General features: G+C 42.0%; 1 protein-coding gene across 2 annotated transcripts in view; it reads right to left on the minus strand.

Moving 5' to 3' along the window:
* LOC115576970 (proline-rich protein 12-like) overlaps window positions 1–22351 on the minus strand; it is a 28844-nt gene continuing 6493 nt past the window's right edge. Inside the window, exons 3-16 of one of the 2 annotated variants that reach the window (XM_030409699.1) lie at window positions 21046–21207; window positions 16429–20786; window positions 15639–15851; window positions 14544–14618; window positions 12191–13010; window positions 10897–11501; window positions 10694–10810; window positions 8282–8415; window positions 7114–8117; window positions 6901–7020; window positions 6119–6216; window positions 5757–5888; window positions 2348–2443; window positions 1–961 (exon numbers count right to left, since the gene is read on the minus strand). In XM_030409699.1, the coding sequence (XP_030265559.1) occupies window positions 827–961; window positions 2348–2443; window positions 5757–5888; window positions 6119–6216; window positions 6901–7020; window positions 7114–8117; window positions 8282–8415; window positions 10694–10810; window positions 10897–11501; window positions 12191–13010; window positions 14544–14618; window positions 15639–15851; window positions 16429–20786; window positions 21046–21207 (8069 nt within the window). In that variant the 3' untranslated portion in view covers window positions 1–826. Of the gene's footprint in view, window positions 962–2347; window positions 2444–5756; window positions 5889–6118; window positions 6217–6900; window positions 7021–7113; window positions 8118–8281; window positions 8416–10693; window positions 10811–10896; window positions 11502–12190; window positions 13011–14543; window positions 14619–15638; window positions 15852–16428; window positions 20826–21045; window positions 21208–22351 lie in introns of both variants that reach the window. The other variant, XM_030409698.1, reaches the window with a different exon arrangement.

A 22351-nucleotide genomic window follows, 5' to 3' on the forward strand; every position in this document is an offset into this window, starting at 1 on the left:
TTCACGTTTGTCATTTGAAGTTTTATTTCATTATGTCAAATACAGGAATTTCATGTACAGAAGAGCAACTGGGAACAAGAGAATGAAACAGCTGTACACTATTTACACAGCAAAACAACTAAATTGCTCTGCAGGAATATCCTCTGAGAGGTCAAATAATAGGAAATATCCATCTACAACAAACAGATAAAAATGACTCACATTAAACACTGACATTTATGCTTTTGGATCACTTCTTTTAAGAGAGTTGCACTTTCTTTTTTCTCTCCTTGTCTATACAGGCATTAAATCCTCTCTCTTATTGTTTTTTTAACACAGACAGAACACAGCTTAGTTTTAAATACTTTTTTTTTCCAGAATCAACTTTATGACTGAGGCAGGTTGAAACAAGACACTACCATGGTCCTTTTAAACCTCACTGATGTCTCACTCAACTGTAGTTTTACCCCTTCAGTCTGACAGAATCAAATAATGCAGGGGGGCCATTTTATGTCTAGCCCTTTAAAAATGTTTTTATGTTGTTAAGGTTTTTCAATCTTTAAAAATAAATTATACAAACCACAGTTGTCAATACATACTTGAATTGGATTACTAAAAATCTCTAGTTGTGTAGATCAAATTATCTTCTTTGACTTTTGAGGAAAATCCATCACAGGTTTTTTGAAATCAAGAGGTACTTAAATAAAACAAATACTTTAAAATTTTAACCTCCCACGGTTGTTCTTGCTATCAGCATCCATATTGTTTTGGTAGTACAATGTTTCACAAACTCGGGATGCCTCCACCCAGGATGTGTGAGTTTGACAGCTGGGGCTGTTGTAATCCTTCAGGCCTTGGCACTAAGGCTTAGTAGTTCCATGAAGGAGTTATAGAGGCTCTCCAACCAGCCCTGGTTGGCCATGCACTGCTGCACCACCTCCTCCTGGCCAGGATCCTCCGCTGCTTGCTCAATACTGTGCGTCTGATCAGGAAACAAGTCAGTTACATACAGTCGAAAGAAAACACAAGAAGTCGGGCACAGCTGGAAATTATCCAAATAGCTGGAAAACTGAAATAATCACTCTCACAGTAGTTGACACTGTGCACTGTGCAATACAAACTCTATACATAACTAATTTCTAATTTTTGATTTGCACTATCTGTACAATTTTGAATACCCATATGTATTATTTGTTAATAAAAATACACTGCCACACTGTTTATAATTGTATGCAAGTCTGTTCTAGCTCTTCACTTTTTATTACATTGTTTATTTTTTACTATTATTATTGTTTTTGTGAAAAAAAGAATTGTCCTCGTTTGCAGGGCAAATAAAGGAATTCTGATTCTGATTCTAGAAATGAATCCAACAGTTGCTGAGGAACAGTTAAGGGTGGAGGGTCAATGCTAGCTGCAAATGCTATGCAACCTGCAAACCAGGTGTCTCTACCTCTCATGATGCAAACCTAACCTCTCAGTCAGGTAACAATCCTTTTCCCTCATTAACGATCCTAGGGTGAGCTAGCGTGTTGTTGATAACATTGTTGACAATAATCAGGATTAAGAAGATGACAAATTGATATTGTGTTAATAATAGGCATATAACTTTTAAATAATCCAGCACCTTTTAATTTCTTTCTTTCTTTGTTTCTGTTCTTGCTTTGTTATAATGGGTGGCGGAAATGTGCTTAAACACTGGTTGCCAACCGCTATTCAATGGAAAAAGAAGAAAAAGCTGCAGTAACAGTTAGCTCTTAGCTAGCTAGTTTGTGGCATGGCTCTGCGACTCATTGATTTACTACTGCTGAGCAAAATCATGTTGAAATGACATTACAGTAGGGTTACATAGACTCTCTATCCACCTCCCTACACTTGTAAAACAAATGTTATTAATTTGATGGAAGACAGACAGAACACACAATAGACAAAATTAAGATTAATTTGACTGAGAGCTTTTTTTTTTTCAACATTTCCATATATATCATGATAATATTATTATCGTGAATTCTTATGGATGCAATTATCATCCAGTGCGAACTTAATATTGTGACAGCCCTAGTAAGAACATAGTTTAAGTTGTTACTACATGCTATTTGGATGGGTCATGTGATGGGATATGATATCTTAGTCACTTCAAAACAATTATTAACTTCTATGGCACCACAACAGGTAAGACCCAAAAACCTCATCTACTCTTTTCAGTGGATGTTTGTATTCTCTGAATGATATTCAAAATGTGTAAATATGTCAGCTTAAGCAGCTTTAGTATAATATAAGTCCATTACAGACAAAAAATACAGACAGGACATTGGAGCAAAGTTCAAAATAAAAAACTAATTCATTTTAGCATTAATGCAGCTATCCTTACCTCCTTCTTGCAATGCAGGAAGGTGTGATACTTGAAGTGGTGAAGGGAATGATACAAACTGTAGATCCGGCAAGTTTCAATTGACAGCTTCAGATCCTGAAAAATATGAGAGTGAGAGAGAAAAAAGATAGAGGATTTTTTTTTTTCCAACATTTCCTTTCCCTCATGAATGATTCCCCAACATTTATAAAGCACATTACTCAAGGAAACTGAGAGCAAATTCAAAAACATTTGATCATTCCTTATACGTAACAAGTATTAACTGAGTTATCTAGAGGACTTTGTCAGAGATGACAAAATGCTTTAAAATATATATTTTTGAATTAGCAAGGTAAACATTGCACTGTATGACTAAAATGTATTATCTGCAATAAAAAAATTGTACTGTAAATTAAAAATGTTCTACGTTGTCTAAAGTTAATGGTGTATTTAATGTGTAATCTTTTCCCATTGAATATCGCTAAGATGTATATCCACAGTTCATTCATCTTATATAACAGGAGACAGGAGCTTGTTGGGGGGATAATTCCAGTACCCAAATGGTATTTATCTGAATGTAGCTATTTCACCCAATCGGTGGCAGCAGAGAGCTTATAGCTCCCGGTGCATCTGACATTAAATTAACCTGAATAAGAGTTTGGAAAGAGTCATCCCACACTGTGTCCCGATGAACTTCAGAGGGCAGCTTCAGAGATGAGATAGAAGCTACATTTTTGGTAAGCCCTTACAGGTAAGCCTTATCATCTAAGTTTATGGTGGTGCTATGTTAATTTGCATTGTACCAATCAAATAACAATAAAATAGATTTTATATTGTATTACTATGATATGTATTGATGTATTGTAATGCTGACTTCTATTCCATCAATCAGATTTCTTCATACTTTTCTGTTCCACCAATCCTTCATCTTGACACAGTAAGTTAAAAAAAATTTAATATCATAAAGAATGTGCAGTTATCAAAGTACCTTAACTAGACATCTATCATAGCAAAAGTTCATTCAGCTCAGCAAATACAAATACATTCCATTTATTTTAATTAATTTAAATACACTGGTGTGATACCTCAGTACATTTCTTTGCTTGTATCAGACACAAGTTGCTGTGACTCTTTTGTCTATGTAAATGTTTTAAATCCTCTCCCCCTGTTTGGAGGTACGTCGCATTTAATCCTGGTGATCAAATGTGAGCCAGCCAGGAAGTACAAAGATGTGTGTCCACTGAAAAGGGAGCATGTATTTCCTATATATTCATTACTCTAAGGTCCATAACTGTTTAAACCCAGAAAGACTTTTAAAAGTAAAAAGTAGTGTAAAAGAACGTGATGCAGTGTTTCTTTTCTTTTTTGTCTTTATGTTCTCCACAAGTATTTGATTCACCTGCTGCCACTGGACATTATATGTCGGATACATGAGCCAGTTTAGTAATGTTAGCCATCATCATATTATATCAGTAACATTCTGTCAGCAACAGCCTGACCACAGGTGAGCTGCAGATTGTTACAGATTAAAACTGTGGGTTCACGATTTGAGTAAAGTTAAGTTTTTGAGGTCAAATAAAGGTTGTAAGCACTCTGTTAAGAAGCACCTTTTTTTAAATAAACTCAAGAGTTGTCTCATCAAATCAACTGGCTGAGAACAAGAAAAGCATTAGAGTTGAGTTTTGAAGGTGGTTTATAGAGTAGCACAATACCTACATGTTATTCTCAATTTATTTTCTTGTAACGTTTATTATGAAGATCTGCATGTTATATAAGCAAACACATGTTGAATGAAGTAAACATTTTGCAGAGTAAAGCTGTGTGTGTGTATGTCTTTGCACGTATGTATGTTTCTGCCTGTTAAAAGGCTGGTTTTTCCTGAAACTGTCACCAATTGCTGGCTCATGGGGGGATGTTGGGTTTAATCAAAGAGTATGGTTTAGACCTGCTCAATTTGTAACGTGTCATGAGAGGACTTTTCTTCAAATCGAGTCATTGGATGGAATTCAAGTTGATAAACATCTTGGCCCGTATTCACAGAGAATCTTAAGGCTAAAAGGGAGGAGCAACTCCTAAAAATAATGGGCGTGTCAGTCGTAACTTTAGGACTCCTAATTTTTGAAAATAAGAGTTATTCACAAAACATTTTAGGCCTAAAAGTAGCACCTTAATCTGGGAGACCTTAGAAGTAGTCCAGAGGACTCCTAACCCGCTAAGACCGAGTCACAGCCGAATGTTTTGGAGATGCTAAATGACAGGGAATTATTAAAACGATATCGGATGGACCGCAAAGGGATTGAAGTTGTGGTTGAGTTGGTGAGGGACGCAATAACGTCCCCAACCAACCGAAACAATCCAATAACGCAAGAGTTAAAATGTTTGGCAACACTCCAGTATTTGGCTACGGGGAAAATGCAGCTCTGCAACGCGGGTGATTTAGGGATATCACAGCCATCAGTAAGCCGCTCTATCTATCAAACCATCAACGCGCTCTGTAGACCCCATATAATCCATCAGTTTATCCGGTTTCCTTTAGACAATCGCCAACAACAAAGAATCAAAGCCAAATTCATGGAAATTGCAGGTATACCCGGTGTGATCGGTGCCATTGATGGGATTCATATTAAAATAATTGCACCTTCTCAGGATGAAGACGTCTTTGTCAATTGGAAAAAGTTGCATTCCATCAATACACAGATTGTCTTTGACGCACGTTACAATATACTGGACATTGTTGTGAAATGGCCCGGATTAACACACGATTCCCGAATTTTAATGGAGAGTGGTTTGACACAGCTTTTCGAGCAAATGCCGCTTTTATTGACAATTCCTGTTTTTCATCGCAATCTTCTAATTTTTATTTGGCCAAAGCATTTTTGTTGGGGGGGGAGGGGTTTGCCCTTTATTCTCCTCATAAATACATTTCTTTGTCCAATATCTTTTCATAGGCTTTGTCATGGGCTTGTAGGCAACTTCCTTATTTTCACTTCATGCATTGCGTAGCCTAAATTACTTTTCAATGGGCTGCCCTGTCACTCAACAACCAATCACCGTTGTCACCGCTTCTAAGTGCGTCCTTATAAATTGACATCATCCATAGCAACAGAGAGTTACTTCTAGTTTAGCAGTTCACTGTTTTCATAAGTAAAAGTAGGTCTCAGCTGCTTTGTGAATTACTTTTAAGAAACGACTCCTACATCAAAACTTTTAGTCCAATTTAGGAGTACTCCTAACGTTAAGATAAAAGTCTTTGTGAATACGGGCCCTGGTCACTATCAATCTCCGAAACGATCTTAATATAGATGTGGTCTTTTAAACATGTTTATGTCTACCAAGGACTGATTAATCTCAACCCAGTACGATACCCAGTGTATAATGGTAGAAAAAGTGATGTAACAGCTATGCTGTAGCTGAGCTGACCTGACCTGACCTGTTGCTTAGGAATACTCCTCTTGACCCAGTTGAGGGTTTTGCGATTGTATCCCTCCCCGCCAAGGTGAACTTTGACAGCTCCGGATTCCAGCGTATCTGCCGTCAATCGGGGAAATATATGTAAAGCCTCCTGGAGAAGGGGAAGCAAATGCGGTCAAAGGCATGGAATACAGCTCAAGTTCAGTTTACAGATACAGATGTAATGTGATTGGTGCGAAGAAGCTCCTTGTTTAATTATCTGACTTCTCTATTTGTTTTAAACCTACACCAAGTTACTTCCTCTAAATAGTCATCAACATACAGTCATTTCTATCACTCTGCTTGCATGGTAAAACAAACTAGAAAGATCTGCAGTTTTACCTGGTGCTGAGCACTCATGTTGACCCTCCTCAGTAACCTCCTCTTCTGTTCACTGAGCAGGCTATCAATTCTCCTCATGGGTGGGAGGTACAACTCGTCTGAGGAGTAGTTGAACACTTGTTAACATTTAAGTCTCACATTTACTCACTGTAATTGTGAGATACCTGCAAAGGATGTTCAGGATCATGAAGTGGAGAAATTATAAATATTGTCAGATTCCCTAAGTTTATGAAATTTGACACTGGGAACACAGCATGAGAACATTAACTTAGCTTTTAAGTTTCCCACCTCAGCATGATGTCAGAAAAAATGGTGGCAGTGTGAATATAACCTATTGGTCCACTCTTCAATTCAAAGCATTGTATATTGTATTACTGACAACAACAGCGGGAGTAAAGCTGTTGTTGTGCCTTCCTTTCATGTGAGCACAAGTCAAATCCCCAAGTATCTTCCAAAGTGACTGAAGATAGGAAAGTGGTCATGACTCATTGAATGTGCCATGCAAGAAGCCAACCTGCTCAACAGGACAGATTCAGTGTGCTGCCCAAGGACGCTTCGACAGGTAGACTGCCGGCCCGACTAGTGCTGGGTGTTGACATTCTTTTAATGTGCATGTTAACACTGATTTAAGGTTGAGAAAATGCATACTCTGAACATTCTGACATTTTACAGCATGCCTTTGAAAACAGTTTTATGAAAACACCAATATAGTCCTCGAAAGTGTGGTAATCTGCTAACACACCTACAAAGGCCACTCTTTTAGTGAGTATCTGAGTGCTCACCATCAGTGTCCTGCAGTGCCTGGATCATATCAGGGTCAAGTGCTGTGCTGACCAACATTTCCACATAGCTCCTAAACATCTCCCTCATTGCTCGGCTGTCAGCCCCACCCTGCACAGGCCCTAAAACAGAAACAAGTCAAAATAATATTATGTGTTATGTTCATATGTTTTACCAATTATACAAATATAAAGAGGTACACATGAACAGCTGACCGTCCTCATCACTGGGTGGGGAGGAATCAGATTCGTCGGAGGAGGACTGCACCACCTTCAGCCATTTCATTCTCTTTTTGGGAGGAGGCTCCACATTGTCCTGTGAGGTCTTGGCTCTGGTCTGACACTCCATCTTCTTCTCTCTTCTTCTTTTATCCTCCTTCAACCCAGCAATCTCCATTGTGTCATCTCTCCTTCCACGCACATTCTCCTGATCCCTTTGTTTCTCCTTCTCCTTCTCATTCTCTCTTCTCTCTTTTTCTTTCTGCACTCTCCCTCTCTCTTCATCCCTCTCCTTCTGTTCGCGGTCTTTCTGTTCTTGTGCCTCTCTCTGCTCCCTTTCTCTCTTTTCCCTCTCTTTGTCTCTTTTCTCTCTCTCTAGGTTGTCGGTTTCTTTGTGCTCTCTCTCCTTCCGCTCCCTCTCTCTTTGTTCTCTCTCATGTCTTTCCCTCTCTTTTAGTTCTCTCTCGTGTCTCTCCCTTTCTCTCCTTTCTCTTTCCTGTTTCTCCCTCTCTTTCCGCTCCTTATCCTGTTTCTCCTTCTCTTTCTGCTCCCTGTTCCTTCGCTCCGTCTCTTTCAGCTCTCTCTCTCTTTGCTCTCTCTCATATTCCCCTTTCTCCCTTTCCTTCGGCCCTTTCTCCCCTCTTTCACTTCCCTTCTCGTTCTCCCTTTCCATTTCTCTCTCACTTTCTCTATTCCCCCTCTCATTTTCATCTCTGTCCTCCTTTTCCCGCTCCACCTTCTTTATTTCCTTTCTGTTCCTCTCTTTCTGCTCCTGCTCTTGTTTCTCCCTTTCTTTCCTCTCTTTCTCTAATCTCTCTCTCCTCTGTCTTTCCTTATACTCCTTTTCTACTTTTTCCCTATTTTCCCTCTCTCGTTGTTCCTTTTCTCTTTGCTCTTTCAGCTCTCTCTCTTTCTGTCTCTCCCTGTCTCTGTCGTCTCTCTCCACTTGAGGTGGGGTTCGATTGTGATTGGTGGGCAGCTGTTTCGGTAAAGACTGGCGCCTGTCAATCAATCAGTGAAAAAACAAAAGACAAAGTGCATTAAGCTCCAATTTTTGAAGGCCAAGGACGCTTGTCAGTTAACTGAAATGATTCCCAAATCAGTAGCTGACAGCCATATTAAATTTTTCAAATGGTTGACAAGACAATCTCACTCATAGCCTTACCTCAGAGTCAGACCAGCTCTATGCCATGGCTTTCGAGAACACACTCTGACATAATCTTTTTTGTTGACGTTCTCCAAAAACTTCACATACAAACGCTGGTAGCGCATTTTAGCATCACCGAAGTAGCCCAGATACTGAGGGAAGAGACATGAAGAGTGACAATTTAGTAAACATAATTATTCTTGGTGAAAAAAACTATATGTTAGACAGTGCATTCATTAAACTAGACAGTCTTAAATGTCCTTAATTTCAATAAGAGAGAACTGTCCTAATTAGGAGAATTTAACAAGTGTACAACTTGATGCAAGAGGAGCACTCACTGATATCAAGCAGACTGCCTGATATCAATCCAAACACAAAGTTAAAGTTGTGATGTGACACTGATGAAGTGATGTAGTGAAGTGTTGTGGTTGAGAACTTGAGTTCATGACTGAAATTCTTTTGGTTTGGTTATGGTTTCAGATATTGATGATTTCACTCTGGTAGTGATTTATGGGTTTTTGTGGATGAATCTGAGGTAAGGGCCAACGAAGCTACCCCTTTTAGAAGCAGAGGCTCCTTCAAGGACAGAGCGGGACTCCCTCAGGAGATGATTTTATAAAAAATCCCTGAGGTACGATAAGTCTCGCACCACCTATTACATCCTATTTTGTTGTTATCTGGATAATTATAGGAGTGATAGAGTGACGGTTTGGTGATTAGAGAGCCAGGCTGGAAGTTTCCTTAAAGCAAGTCATGGTTCAACTTGTGTGTAAATGGTTTAGAGAGTTTTAGCCCTTGTTCAGAAGTATTTGACAGGTCACTTCATTAATCTGATCAGGGGATTACTTTAAGGCAATACCATTTCCCTTCGTTTCAACATTGTCATACTGCAACACATACTACAAAACTTATCAAACGTTCAAATGACATGACATTCATATCTTTTAAACTTTTTAAAATATTGGGCTTTTGCTGCAAAATCTTTCCCATTCATTCTTATGGAGAAATCTTCAAATCCTCCTCAAACCCCCTCCATAGACTGAGCTACAGACACCATTTAAACTTTAAACAAGACCTTCAATTATTAAACTTGTACTCAGCATTTACTCTTTTTTAAATATTGCAGTTTTAGTTTTATTTATTTTCTTTACATATAGACACTTTTGTCCAAAGCGACTTCATTCATACATACATTATAAGTATGTAATATATAATATATACACAAACTTCCAACAGCTTTTTTGACCTTGTTGCATTGAGCAAACATGGTGGGTGGAAAGGAGGTCCTAAGGAATAAAGTTGACCACCTGCCTGTTGTATTGCTTTTTTATAAATATCTGACGGTGTTGACAAAAACAAAAAACAAAACAAGATTAAATATTGTAGAAAATTAACTGCTTCTAGTTTTAAATATGTTTTACATGCTACTCTTTATCTGGAATATGTGTTAAACATTTAACATTATTTTTTCACAGTTTTTTATCAAAATTAAATGTTAATTCTCTTGTTTTGGGACAACATCTTTTGTGGGAACTGGGCTGACACATAATCATAGAAGTTATTCAATTATGTTAATAATTTTTCATGGGACAGGTTTTTGCAGATTTTTAAGAATCAGTGAGCTACTGTCAGTTCATAAGACTGGCTAATGTGCATTTATTTACAGCTACAGTAAGTTCATAAAACTGGCTCTGACTCTATACAGAGTCTGTTCTACTGCGGAACACTGCCGAGATGCCATTGACGATGGCACCGAACCCCTAACTGCTGGCGCCTCATTCGGGGTGCGCTTGCTCACTCTGTCGCCTCTCCATTAATGCATGTGTATAGGTCCTCTCTCCTGGCAAAACAGTTACTGAAAATAGAAAAACGGCATTTCAGCCAGAGGACATATTATACACACCTAAAATATAAAATACTTTGTGTAGCCGAAGATCCTTTACCTTGATGCTACCGTGTGGATATACGTATAAATGTGGGCTCCAATTCAGGTCTGGAACCAGGCTCCAACAATGGTCAGTTTGGACCTGTTTTCTAATTTAGACATCATTTTACATCAAAAAGTAGCAGTGGACATGATACAAGTACAGACTTAAAGATGCAATTCAATTAGACAAAACAATAAATATTAACAGGAAGTTTAGGTTTCTCATGTAGGTTCCAGAGCTTTAACTCCAAACCTTCTATAAGCAGGTAGGGAGCCTCTACTCCATCTCTTTTTTGCCATCTTGTGCCTTTATTAGCCAGCTTACAGTGAAGGTATACACAGGAAATGAGTGGACATAGAGACAGTGGAAAAATGGGAATTGTGGTTTTTTTTTTTAACCCTTAACCATCAAGCTACTGGACACCTCGAATGCATGTCACAATTAAGATGCAAAGTAATGATATTTAGTATTCATTGACCCTGTGGGGGTCCTGAAAACTCACATTACTTGTTGCACAGAACTGCCTTTGACCATCCTTGATCTCTGGGCTGAATTTCTGGAGCAAGGCTTTCTGCACCCTCCAGATTGGTGGGGGCTCTCTTCCCGTCTGCAAGGCCATCTGGTGACAGAAACAGACAGTGAATATCATTAATAGTAAGTTATAATTCACCACACATACTTGCTGGGAGCTGTAGGCGTACTCACCTTAAGAGTCCCGATGTCCTCAGTTCGAACCACAAACTCGTCCCGTTCACGAAAGATTCCCTCGCCTCCACTCTCACTGTCCTCCTCTTCACTCTCACCGGCTATAGCAGCGTCAGCCTGTTTCTTTGCCAGGTGGAGGGAGGTAAGTCGCTGAGATGCTGGGGCCTCTTCTGGGGTTGGAGGTGATGGTGGTGGAGAGGACGATGAAGAGGGTGAGGAAGAGGAGGGTGAGAAGGGGGAAGGCTGCCCAACATCAGGTTCCTGGTCCTGATCAGAGGATGATGGAGGGGGTGTGGTGGAAGGAGGAGGGATGGACTGGCCCAGGGGAAGATTGGAGAGAGGTGAGGACGGGACAGCTGGAGGGGAAGTGGATGGGGGTGGAGAGGTGCCTGCTGTTGGAGCCCGCTGGAAGGAGTGCTGCTGCTGCTCAGAAGGAGGATAAGTTGGATTTTCCATTTCCTCTTCCTGACGGAATGGCATTGGGGAGGGTACAGAGAGACACAGGGGAGGGAGGGGTGAGGGTGCAGAGTAGGAGGGTGGTGAGGGGGAGATGGACAATGATGGGGATGGATGTTCAGGAGCAAGCACAGATCCTGATGGAGAATCTGAAAAACAATGTAGCAAGAGCAAATAAGAACATTACACTCTAACTGCCCTCGACAGTCTATCTATCTGAAGGGAGTAACAAGAACATGTCGCAGATCACAACCATCATTGCTTTCTGCAGGCAGAGGTAGGAATTTCTAACAAAGCAACAACACAATCTTTCGCCTGTCTCCCACTAATGAACACAGCCAGTGGATTTAACTTTTCTTTTTTTAAACTATGCAATCAAGGTCCATTAAATAGCTTTCTCTTGGTCCTCATCAGTGAATTTGGTTGTTTGCATTAAGTTGGTTCAGATGTCATCACACCCCAAGAGAACATTTGCATGACATCTTTACACAGAGACAGAGGTTCCATCTCAGCCCATACACAACCACTTACTACGTGACAGATCTTTCACAGTAACATCATTACACATTCTCGCAGGCGACTCCACCTGAGTGACTCCCTTTGCTGATGAAGGCCATGAGAAAGAGTTGAAAGCTCGGAAAAAAGCAGATGAGTGGACCATGAATTAAGATTATGTTGTCAAATCACTATTTCCAAGTTCAAGAAATACATTTTTTTTGAGTAGAGCGAATGTTGACTGTCAGTTAACAGTGCCTAGTTCCGTTTTGAAGAAAGTTAAGAGTGGAAGACATTAGAAAACAGACAGATAATCAGACAACATTTATTAAGATTAATTTACCTGAAACCTCGGAAACCTCCAAAATCTGCATTTCAGTCATCCTTTCCTCTTTCTCTTCCTCTTCCTCCTGTTCATCCAGGAGTCTTTGTAGACTGTGTGAATGTCTTATTAAATCTTTATTATTTACAGTCGTTCCTTCTCCATCCTCCTCTTCTACTCCTCCTTGCTCAACCTCCCTCTCCACTGCTTCTTCTCTATTTGACTGTGGGGAGTCTAACTGTTGGTCCCTCTTGTCCTGTATGTGTTGCTCATTGTATGTTAGGGCCTCCTCTTTTCCATTCTCTGTACTGGGAATGAGGGGAGGAATGGCAGGAAGTGGGGGGGTAAGAGGTGGTGGAGTAGGGGTAGACAAGGTGGGTGGGGCTTTCACCATGGCAGAAGCCATGGCAGCAGCCAACGTGTGTGGGGTGTCATAGAGGGCAGAGATGGCAGATGAGATGCTCTTCTGCAGGTCCTGATTCTTACTGACCGAGTCCTCCTCATCAGAGGAGAAGGAGGGCAGCGTTTCCAGGTTCCCTTTAAGCTCCTCATCCAGAGGCTTGCAGGGACTCGGACAGCTGCTGAGTGCCAAGTCTGCCCCCTCACCCTGCCCTCCCTCACTGAATGTTCCTGTAGGCGGCAGTGGAGGAGTCTGTGGTAGGGGAGGATGAGGCGAAGTTAAGGGCCTGATCTCCCCCTTAAGAGAGAAACAGGAGTTTAGTGCTTCTTGTTCACCTCCATCATGTCCATGCTCGAAGCCCGTCTGTTTTTTGCCTGTCTTCAGGAAGTCCAAAAATGAGGTTATGAAGCCAGGTTTTAAGTCGAAAGCCTTCTCATCAGCCTGCAAAAGAGCAGAGTCTCATTACTGATGAAACAAACAATTCTCTGTGACTTCATCAATATGAGAGAACCCTTCACATATACACATTTATTGTATGTATAAAAATATAGATTTTTTGCTATTTTAAACTAAATGCCTGAAGTGACCAAATGATTAATCACATTTATGTTCCAAGAATATACCCACTAGAACCTGCCACACTGTTCATCCTAAAAACAACATGAAAACTACTTATTTTCTTCAAAAACGTCTGTAATTTTTTCATAAAGTTTTAATTATTTATGAAAATATATAAATAAGCGTGAAATAAGAAATTGAAAAGATTAAATCAACAGAAAGAAAAAGACGAACACAGAAAAATTCTGACGTTGGTAGAGGTACATCAGGACAAATAAGTACAAAATGGCAGGAAGTGATGATGCAACAGTGTCAGATTCATTCTACTTTTTACCACTGAGGATGACATATTGATTGATTGATATTGGTCTTATTGTCCTTCCAAAGGATGCCGTGCACACCCTGACTCCCTCCCCTGGCATTAATTAAATCCCTGAAAACTTGTTCCCTGAAAAATATTCCTCACATTTCATTACACATTAGGTAACTTTTTCCATGAAAAAATCCCTGTGAGGCTTTAAAGTGGCTCAGGTCTACAACTTTGCCTTGTTAAGTATGCAAGAGTCTATACATATGCAAACTGACTGTGAATATAGCCCTGTTCCCATTCCACAGCAAGTAGAATGTACATTTTGGAAAGTATGGAAATTCAGAATGCAAAATACAGATAATTAGCTACATCTGCATACCCGACATCTTCTGAAAACAGCAAGATGGAATGCCACCACGCAAGATGACAGGATTGGTTACTTAGTGTTGTGACATATGAAACCCTGGCTGTATGACTCTTTTTTTTTTTTTTTTTGTTTTGTTTATTGGCTGTCAATGGTACACTTAATTTTTAAAGCAGAAATGCTCAGCCATGGAGTTGATTGGTTATTTTGCTCATGATGTGTCTCGCATAATTTCAAAAGCACCATTTGGACAGGTTAACAAGGTTAAAGACTTGATTTTCGTTGGAGCGGGTCTATAGCAATAGGTAATGAAGCTTTACAGACAGCAGGTGGCAGCAGGGTTCCTGCACTGAAAAATGAAGTAACCATGGCAACGGCTGTCCTGGAAACAACCACCTCTCTCCTCTCTCTGATGTCAGTCAGACAGGGCTGGCTGTCACTCAACCATAACCCCCTTCTCTCTAAGCCTCAAATCACAAAAACATAACAGAACATTTTAATACTGTGATTTTTCCCCTGGAAACTACAATACCTTAGAATTTCTTACGTTTGCATATACAAGGTTAAAATGCTACCTTTTCATACATTTATTGGCATAAGTTCCTTTAGGTACCTTATCTGTAAATAAGATAGGCAATGTGTAGCTTTCTCCGCCAGAGGGTTGAAATTGAACGGATGATGTATGAATTATATATGAAGTACCTAGTGTTGCTCGTTTTTGCAATGGTGTGAAGCAACTTACTGAACCAGAGAGTTTCTGCATAGAAGCCCAGGCTTCGGGATTCAGTGGATCATCAAAGTCTTTCTTCCATACCATCTGTGTTCACATCAGAGAAAACTGCTTTCAAAAATATATTGAGTGAAGGTTAGGTCAAGCTCTTTAGACATGGTTAGTTATAACATTTACTTTATCTTTACATGAACAACAATAAAACATCATCCCTTTGAGGATGCTCACAAATGCCAATTATTGTAAAGATAACACAAGATAACAGATTTATCTATCCCGATTAGGCCTGTAGTGTATACCAGTTTGACTTGATTTGGAAACATATGGTGTCACTTCACTTCACAATCAAAATATTGCAGATGTCTTACTGTTGCCAAGACTAGCTTACATTTCACCATAACATGAAATACAAAGTTGAAGTTGTCATCCACAGGTCCTCTGCAACATTCTTCATTTCATCTTTTGTTCTTACACATCTTGACATAAAGAAGTAAGTGACAGGCCTTGACAAACAGTAAGATGTGAGCAACCTGTGTGATACTACATAATCACACGTATGTAAGACTTCTGATTAACATGGGTGTCAATTATTCTGAATTGAATTTTTATTCAATATAATCTGCCTCCCTATATAGGTTTTCTTTGCATTTGTTTTCATTTAAAGAATTTTCATGAGACAAAAATATAACATCAAAGAAATTAAGAAATACGTATTTAGTCTGACAAACTGTCACAGAACAGCAATTCATACAGGTTGTTACCTTGTTGGATAAAAAAAAAATAAAAAATAAAAAAGGCTGGGAAAAACATACTTATTACATATTTATATATACATATATATATATCTTTTTTTTTTTTTTTTACAAATGTCTCTTTTAGGCTATAATTTACCCTTAAATTTCTCTTCAAACAACCATTTGTCAGAAATAAACTTATAAAGGAGCTTAGCCAGTGCAACTAATGAGCAGAACTTAACATTCACATGATAAGACTCATTGTAACTTATCAGCCAAAGGAGATCACAACTAGACCAAGCACTGAAATATCTGGGTAAAAATACAGAGATTTGATTAATTGTGCCAGGTGATTCTTGCGTGTGCTTTTTACCTCTGCAGCTTTCTCCTGATGCTTTAGCAGCTTGATGTGAGTTTGGCTCAGATCATTTCTGCTGATGTCCACAATGTTGCTGGGTCCAGGACTAGGGCCCAAAGATGGTGCAGACCCAACTGATCCATCTGAAAAAGCTGGCTCGATGCTGGATAGTGAATCTGTCCTCAACAGGGACTCTGATGGAAGCATGTCGGGAATGGGCAGTTTGATCTGAGATGTAATAGAAAAGGTAGATGGTTTAAGACATTTGGCTGGATTTACACCAATGAGCCACAACATTAAAACCGCTGACAGTGATGTAAATAACCGTCTCGTTATAATGTGATGTTCTGCTGAGCAATCATCCATGTGGATGCCACATGACATGCAACACTGTTGTGGACCAAATACAATCCCCAAGTTGCACCCCAGCAGGACAGTGTGAGCTGACATATCACAAAAGCTGCTCTGGATTGACTTAAGTAACAGCCCATCCCCCCACATACAGGACCCACAGGATTCACTACAAAAGTCCTTCTGCCAGACTCCCTAGTACACCTCCAAGGTCTTACGCCTGTGCCTTGACGGGTCATAGATATATTTACACAAAAGTTTCCACATGATTTGAGACATAATTTTTTCCTCTGTTTGATTTTGTTGCCCCTGAGGGATTGATGTATATAAAATCTATTTAGATCTACCTTTCAGCTTTTGTTATGATTTAAGTTACAAAATGTATATATAATTTAAGATTTAAAAACTACAACTATAAACAAAAACACCGAAATAATTTCAAGTCCACTTTTACCTTCATAGGTCTGATTGGATCTTGCTGTGGCTGCTGGGATAGCTGTTGTTGTGGCTCATGGTGATGATGTTGCTGCTCTTGATGATGCGGTAGGGGGTGAGGACAGGAAACATGCAGCTGATGTTGATGCAGGTGATGTTGTTGTTGTGGTGCTTGATGGTGATCTGCCTGCTGTCTGTTATGTTGGTGTGGATGCTGTTGGTAAGGCTGCTGTTGGCTGCACTGTTGCTGTTGATGCAGCTGTTGAAGATGATATGGGAGGCCTGCTTTGTTCATGTCTTGATGCATTTCCACAAGCCCTTGCTCCTTTCTGCCTCGACCACGACCCCGTCCACGACCCCGCCTACTTTCTCCAGCCACTGATCCCACAAGCCCCCTACAGTAAGGAGGCTCTGGAAGAGGACGTATGCGTGGTCTACCTCGCGGGCGAGGAGGGCCTTCACGTTTTGGTTTAGTTGGTTTCCTGCCTCTTTTCTTGGGGCCACCATTGGAGGGCGGTTGTGAAGAGTGTCCAAGAGAAGGGTAGTTGGAGGAGTGGCAGAAGTCCATGTCACTAATTAGTGGACTGAGCCCACTTACTCCTGATACCCCACCAGCCTTTCTACAACTAGAAACCAAGTCAGGGAGCAGATCAGGATGTCGACGACTGTTGAGGCGGATATCAGCTGGCACATCAGCTTTATCCTCATCGTCTTCAAATTCATACTCCTGTGCATAGTTTTTCTTAGTTTGAGGTTGTGGCTCACGCCGCTGTTTGAGCAGGTGAAATGAGCTTGTCTTCAGCAGTTTCTTGGGTCGAGAGGAACAGAAGATAGGTGACGTCAGACCAGGAGTGCTGCAACTTCCACCGACTCCCACAGCTCCAATTATCTTGTTGACTGAGCCATCCCCTAGAACTGTTGAACTCAATCCTATTGCCAGAGTTTGGGATTGGATGAGGCCAAGCTGGTCAGTATTCACAGTGGAGGGAAGCTTGTGGGTCTTCAGAGAGTCAAGGTCTGAGTGCAGATTATTATTTCCTGTTTCAGGAAGGCTGTTGCAGTACTGTCCATAGCCTTGATCATTGTGATGACCAACTATATCATAGCTCTCTCGAGCTACTCCTGTTTTTAAGGTTTTCATACCCTCTTGCCCCTGCCCATGATGCTGGGTAAGGCTTTCTTGAGCAGCCTGTCCAGCCCCAGAATCCCCAGCACAACTTGACTTGTAACCAGCTGAACAAAAAATGTCTTCCATCTCAGGAAAGAAAGGACGATCTTCATCTTGCAGGAGAGAGTCTGGAAAGCAGATGGATGTTAGAGGTGCAAAACGCTGTGGATGCTGAGCATGATGTTGTACTTCTTTACCCACTGGGTCAAACTGGTGTTGTTTGAGCTGGTCTATCTGGGAGTGTGACAGTTGGGTTACAGGCTCTCTTTGTTGGGGCTGTTGTTGGGGTGTTGCCATATTTGCTGCCATCCGGTGGGAGAGTGGATGAGCTAACTGAGAGTGTGACAGCTGATGATGAGTGCGTGCTTGTGGTTGGTGGTGGGCCTGGCGCTGGCTGAGGTGGTGCAGGTGTGCAGGGGTGGACAAGCCTAAATCTGGTTCAGAAAGGAAGTCGTGGATATCTGAAGTTGTTTGTTGGGGATGGTGGTGAGGTGTGAGTCTGTGCTGCTGCTCATGTCTGTCTCCACCAACTCCCTCCCCTCCTGTTACTGGCACCCCAACTCCAGTTCTGTCCAGAGATCTTCTATTGTCTCTGCTGTTCGTTCGGGAAAGAGATTGTTCCAGCATCTCAAGCGGAGATACCGAGTTCTGACCTGCTTGGGTTCCATCTCTTTGCTGACCTCCAAGGCTGTATTGGATATCCATACCCTGAGTTTGGAGCTGGAGTTGCAACTGTGAGGACTCGTTACTCTGCTGTCTCAAAGGATGCTGCTGTTGCTGTGAAGGGGGTTGATGGGGGTCAATCTTTGTGCGGTTGGTACAGAGGACAGACTCCGGCATTTGTGTTTGCTGGGGAGGGTCTGAGGGCGAATCCATCAGAGAGAGGGAGATATGGTTTTGTTGAGCATGCTGCACATCTGGTGTGTTACACAAGTAGGCATTGTCGTTTGCATCTGACGGTTTCTTCAGCTCCATATGAGGCTGGCTGTGTGAGTGTGAATGGGGATGATTATGCTGAGAGTGTTGAGTGTGCCGACAGTGCTGTGAGATTTGGGAGTGCTGAGAGTGCTGCTGACAGTGTGAGGACACATGTGAGGTATGATGGGAATGTTGAGAATGTGGGTGCTGTGTGTAGCGGTCCCCACTTCCATAATGGACCACAGAGTCTAGGGACTCATGCTGTTGCTGATGGGAGAGGGAAAAGGAGTCACTCACCCCACCTACCCCTCCAGCAGTGGACTTTGATATGTTCAACTTTGACTCTGTCTGCTGTTGTTTCTTCTGTGAAATTTCCAACGGACTGTTTAAGCCAATTGCTGCATCATCAATTGCCGTTCCATTGCCAGAACTGCTGGTGGTGCTACTGGTACGAATGACACTTTGAAGGTGGTAGCGGTCTTCCGAGATCTTGCTCATTTCATAAGTCATCCCCTTGCTTTCCCCATCCCTAGCCTGTGCGAGTGATTGGGTTAGTTGCTGAGAAGGTGGGTGATGCTGGGATGCATGGGGAGTGGAGCTCTGGGTATGTAATAAGTGGTGGATAAGGAAATCATCATCATCTTCTTCCTCACCTTGGGATTGTTCAACTTTTGTTTTTGGCTGGGGTGGCGTTGAGTGGTAGGGCTGGCTCTGTGCTTGCTGTGTACCACTGAAAACTTGTGGTGAGGACATAAAAGAAGGAGAGAGCATGGAGGACATGTATTTTGTTGCACCTGAGCCTCCAGGGGACTGTGCATGGCAGGCAGAATCAGGAGAGTGTAATCCAGGGCAGCTGATTGTAGAATTGATGGAGGGTGATGGACAAGACTCAGGCAGATGGTAAGAGTTGTTGCCTCCATTACCAACAGCAGCAGCCCTGCTCCCTGTTCCTGCAGAAGCAACTCCACTGCCAAGTACAGCCGCTCCTGGAATGGGTCCACATCCTGTTGATCCTCCAGCACCCCCATACCCTAAGGAAGGGCTGCCTTCTCTTCTAAGAGAAGCTGAGCCAAAGCTTGATTCACCAAAGACTATCTCTGCAGAAAATGAGCGTCCCCCAGAGCCTGTATCAGGGAAAGCCTCCCCTCCAGCGCCCGTTGCTCCAGAGCTCAGGTCTTGGGCATGAGGTGAGTTGAAGCTTCCATAAGACTGGGCCATGTGTATAGGTGGAGGCTGGCTGGGAGAGTGGGACTGGGCATGTTGCTGGGGAGGGGTCTGGTCTGGTAGGCCTGTGCTAGATTTGGCCACCGATGGAGAGCCATAGGTAGAGAGGCAATGTTTGGGTGTTGGCTGTTGAACATGGGTGGATGACACCACTGGCAGAGGAGGTGTCGCTGTTGCTGACTGAGGTGGGGGCTGCTGATGAGAGGGAGCAGACAGGGAGCCAGTGCTCGTCTTGGAGGATGAAGAGGAGGTAGAGGAGGCTGATGGTGGAGTGTGTGGGGTACGGGAAGAGGATGATGCTGAGCCCGAAGAAGAGTAGCCACTACTGGAGCCAGAACTCTTGGCTCCCTTGGGGCCAGATGAGGAGGAAGTGGAGGAGCTGGAGGGTGAGGATGTGTAAGGAGTTTGTATGATGGGTTGATATGTCTTCGACTCTATCCGTGGTGAGGGCTTGGAGTCAGAGATTGGGCTCTGCTCCTCTATTGGACTGCAGGGCACTCCAGAATGCCGATGGTGGCTGGCTATCTGCTGGTAGCACGGTGATCCACCGCAGCTTACATATTGCTGTGGGGGGAGTGGTGCGGACTGAGCTGGGGACGAGCGCTGGTAATGCTTAATCACACTGTCCTGCCGGGAAACTGCCAACTCTGGAGGAGGCTGGGGCAGCGGAGGTGGAGGGGGCAGAGGGGCTGCCGTAGGTGGTAGGGCTGATGCGGAAGAGAACATGGAGGCGTTATAGAGTTGGGAGGACTGGTTGTGTAGCTGGGAGGACAACAGATTGAACTGGGGAGGTGGTAGGTGGCAACTGGAGGAGGAGGAAGTGGCTTGGGTCTGAGAAGCACTCTGGGAAGACAACAAGCGATCAAAGCCCAAGCTGGACTGGGAGGGTGTTTTGATATGCAGAAGAGGATCATGGGGTGATAGCAAACCATTGGAAGTTGGACTAAATGTAGACGTGTCTTGAAGGGATAATGAGGGAGTGAAAGATCGTCCAGAGAAGGAGCCAGGATGCTGGTATGCAGAAAGGGCTGAGGAGGAGGGGAAAGAGCTGGAACTCGGAAGGGCCCCTGAAATAAAAAGCTCAGCTGGGGCCGGGGTATGCATTGCTACAAGACACAAGGTAATGAGCACAGTGTTGGTCAATGCAAGTCACTTTTCAAATTTGACAAAACAGCAAATTTTGAGTTTGGCACTGGAAAGTTATTTTGCAAATCCGATTATTTTATAGGAATTACAGTAATTCAATTGTTAAAAGTACAAACACAAGTTTAGTTTGTTTAATTTTAGTGTTGTTAGTGTTAGCTGTGACAACAGGCTGACACTTACCAGTTTGCCAAGAGGCAGTGCGAAATTGAGAGAGAAGGGATGAAGCAGAGGGTGGGGGCTGTGGACCTCTGGACTCAAGAGCTGAAATCAGATTCATGACGGAGGGGTCAGGACCCGAGGGGCTGGCATGGTGGAGGCTGGCATCAAAGAGCCCTGACAGGCCTGGCAACAAACGATAACCCTTACTAAATTCATACAAATCACATCAGAGATCATAAAATTGTCAAATAAACAGTTTGATAAAAGTTTTTCTTTCAATTTGTTTTTCTTTTTATTGTTTAAGTGTTCTACTTATATTTTTGGATATGACAGAGTCAGAAACTCTAAGAAATGATATATCACTGTTGCAAAATAAAACAGAATACACCCCAGCAAAACAGACCACAGAGATTTGCACACAAAGAAGTCGCCATCCTGCTTTGACTGTAAATTTGTGGCGCCATCCTCCTCCTTTGCACCATTGAGCCAATAATATAATTTTTCTGTCTGGACATGCAACTAGTCTCCCCTCTAATTTGGTGAACCAAACAACCACATTATTGGAGCCGTTATTAGGGCTGTAACGATACACCAAACACACGATTCGGTTTATATCACGATTTTTGACCCACGGTTCGATACAAACCTCGATTTTTTAATATATTTTTGTTTAAATTGAACATTTTATTTATGTAAGAATTGAATAACTTCTGTATATGATTCTCGTCTGATAATATCAGAGGCGCAGTATAGGCAAACTGAACCAGTGTGAATGGATGAGCCGGCTGCGTACATGGAGAGCGTGTCCATCGTACTGTCTGTTAACTACACAGGTCCCTCACTCAACTAAATAAAGAGAAATGTCCCACAAAGCAACGTTACAGAACCAAACTAAGGTAACATAGTAACTCTAACTGTCTTTGGCAACAAGGAAAATAATACTGCAACTGTACGTGTAGAGGTGTCCGTCCTCCCGCCTGTCCTACCGTCTCCTCGTCACATTTCTGCCCTAAAAACAGCGTCTGTCACCAGCAAAAACCTTAAACTCACAGAGTGTTTGTGATGAAAAAAAATCACCGGACCGAGACTTCAGTAAACTTTCCCCCAGAAAACAGCCTCTGTCCTCGCAAGTGACAGAGTCATGTATGATGATGTAAGTATGTAATTTAGAGCGAAAAACCTAACTTCGTCACTTTCCAGGATGTTTCGTGGGTCAGGATCTCAATCACGACACATTAAAACAGCATCCATATGATCATAACTTATCCGTGGTCTTAGATTGACAGGGGGGACACCGGCGAAACACCTTGAAAACACACAGATGTTA

Source organism: Sparus aurata, chromosome 24, assembly GCF_900880675.1.
Source record: "Sparus aurata chromosome 24, fSpaAur1.1, whole genome shotgun sequence".
Taxonomy (NCBI): Eukaryota; Metazoa; Chordata; class Actinopteri; order Spariformes; family Sparidae; genus Sparus; species Sparus aurata.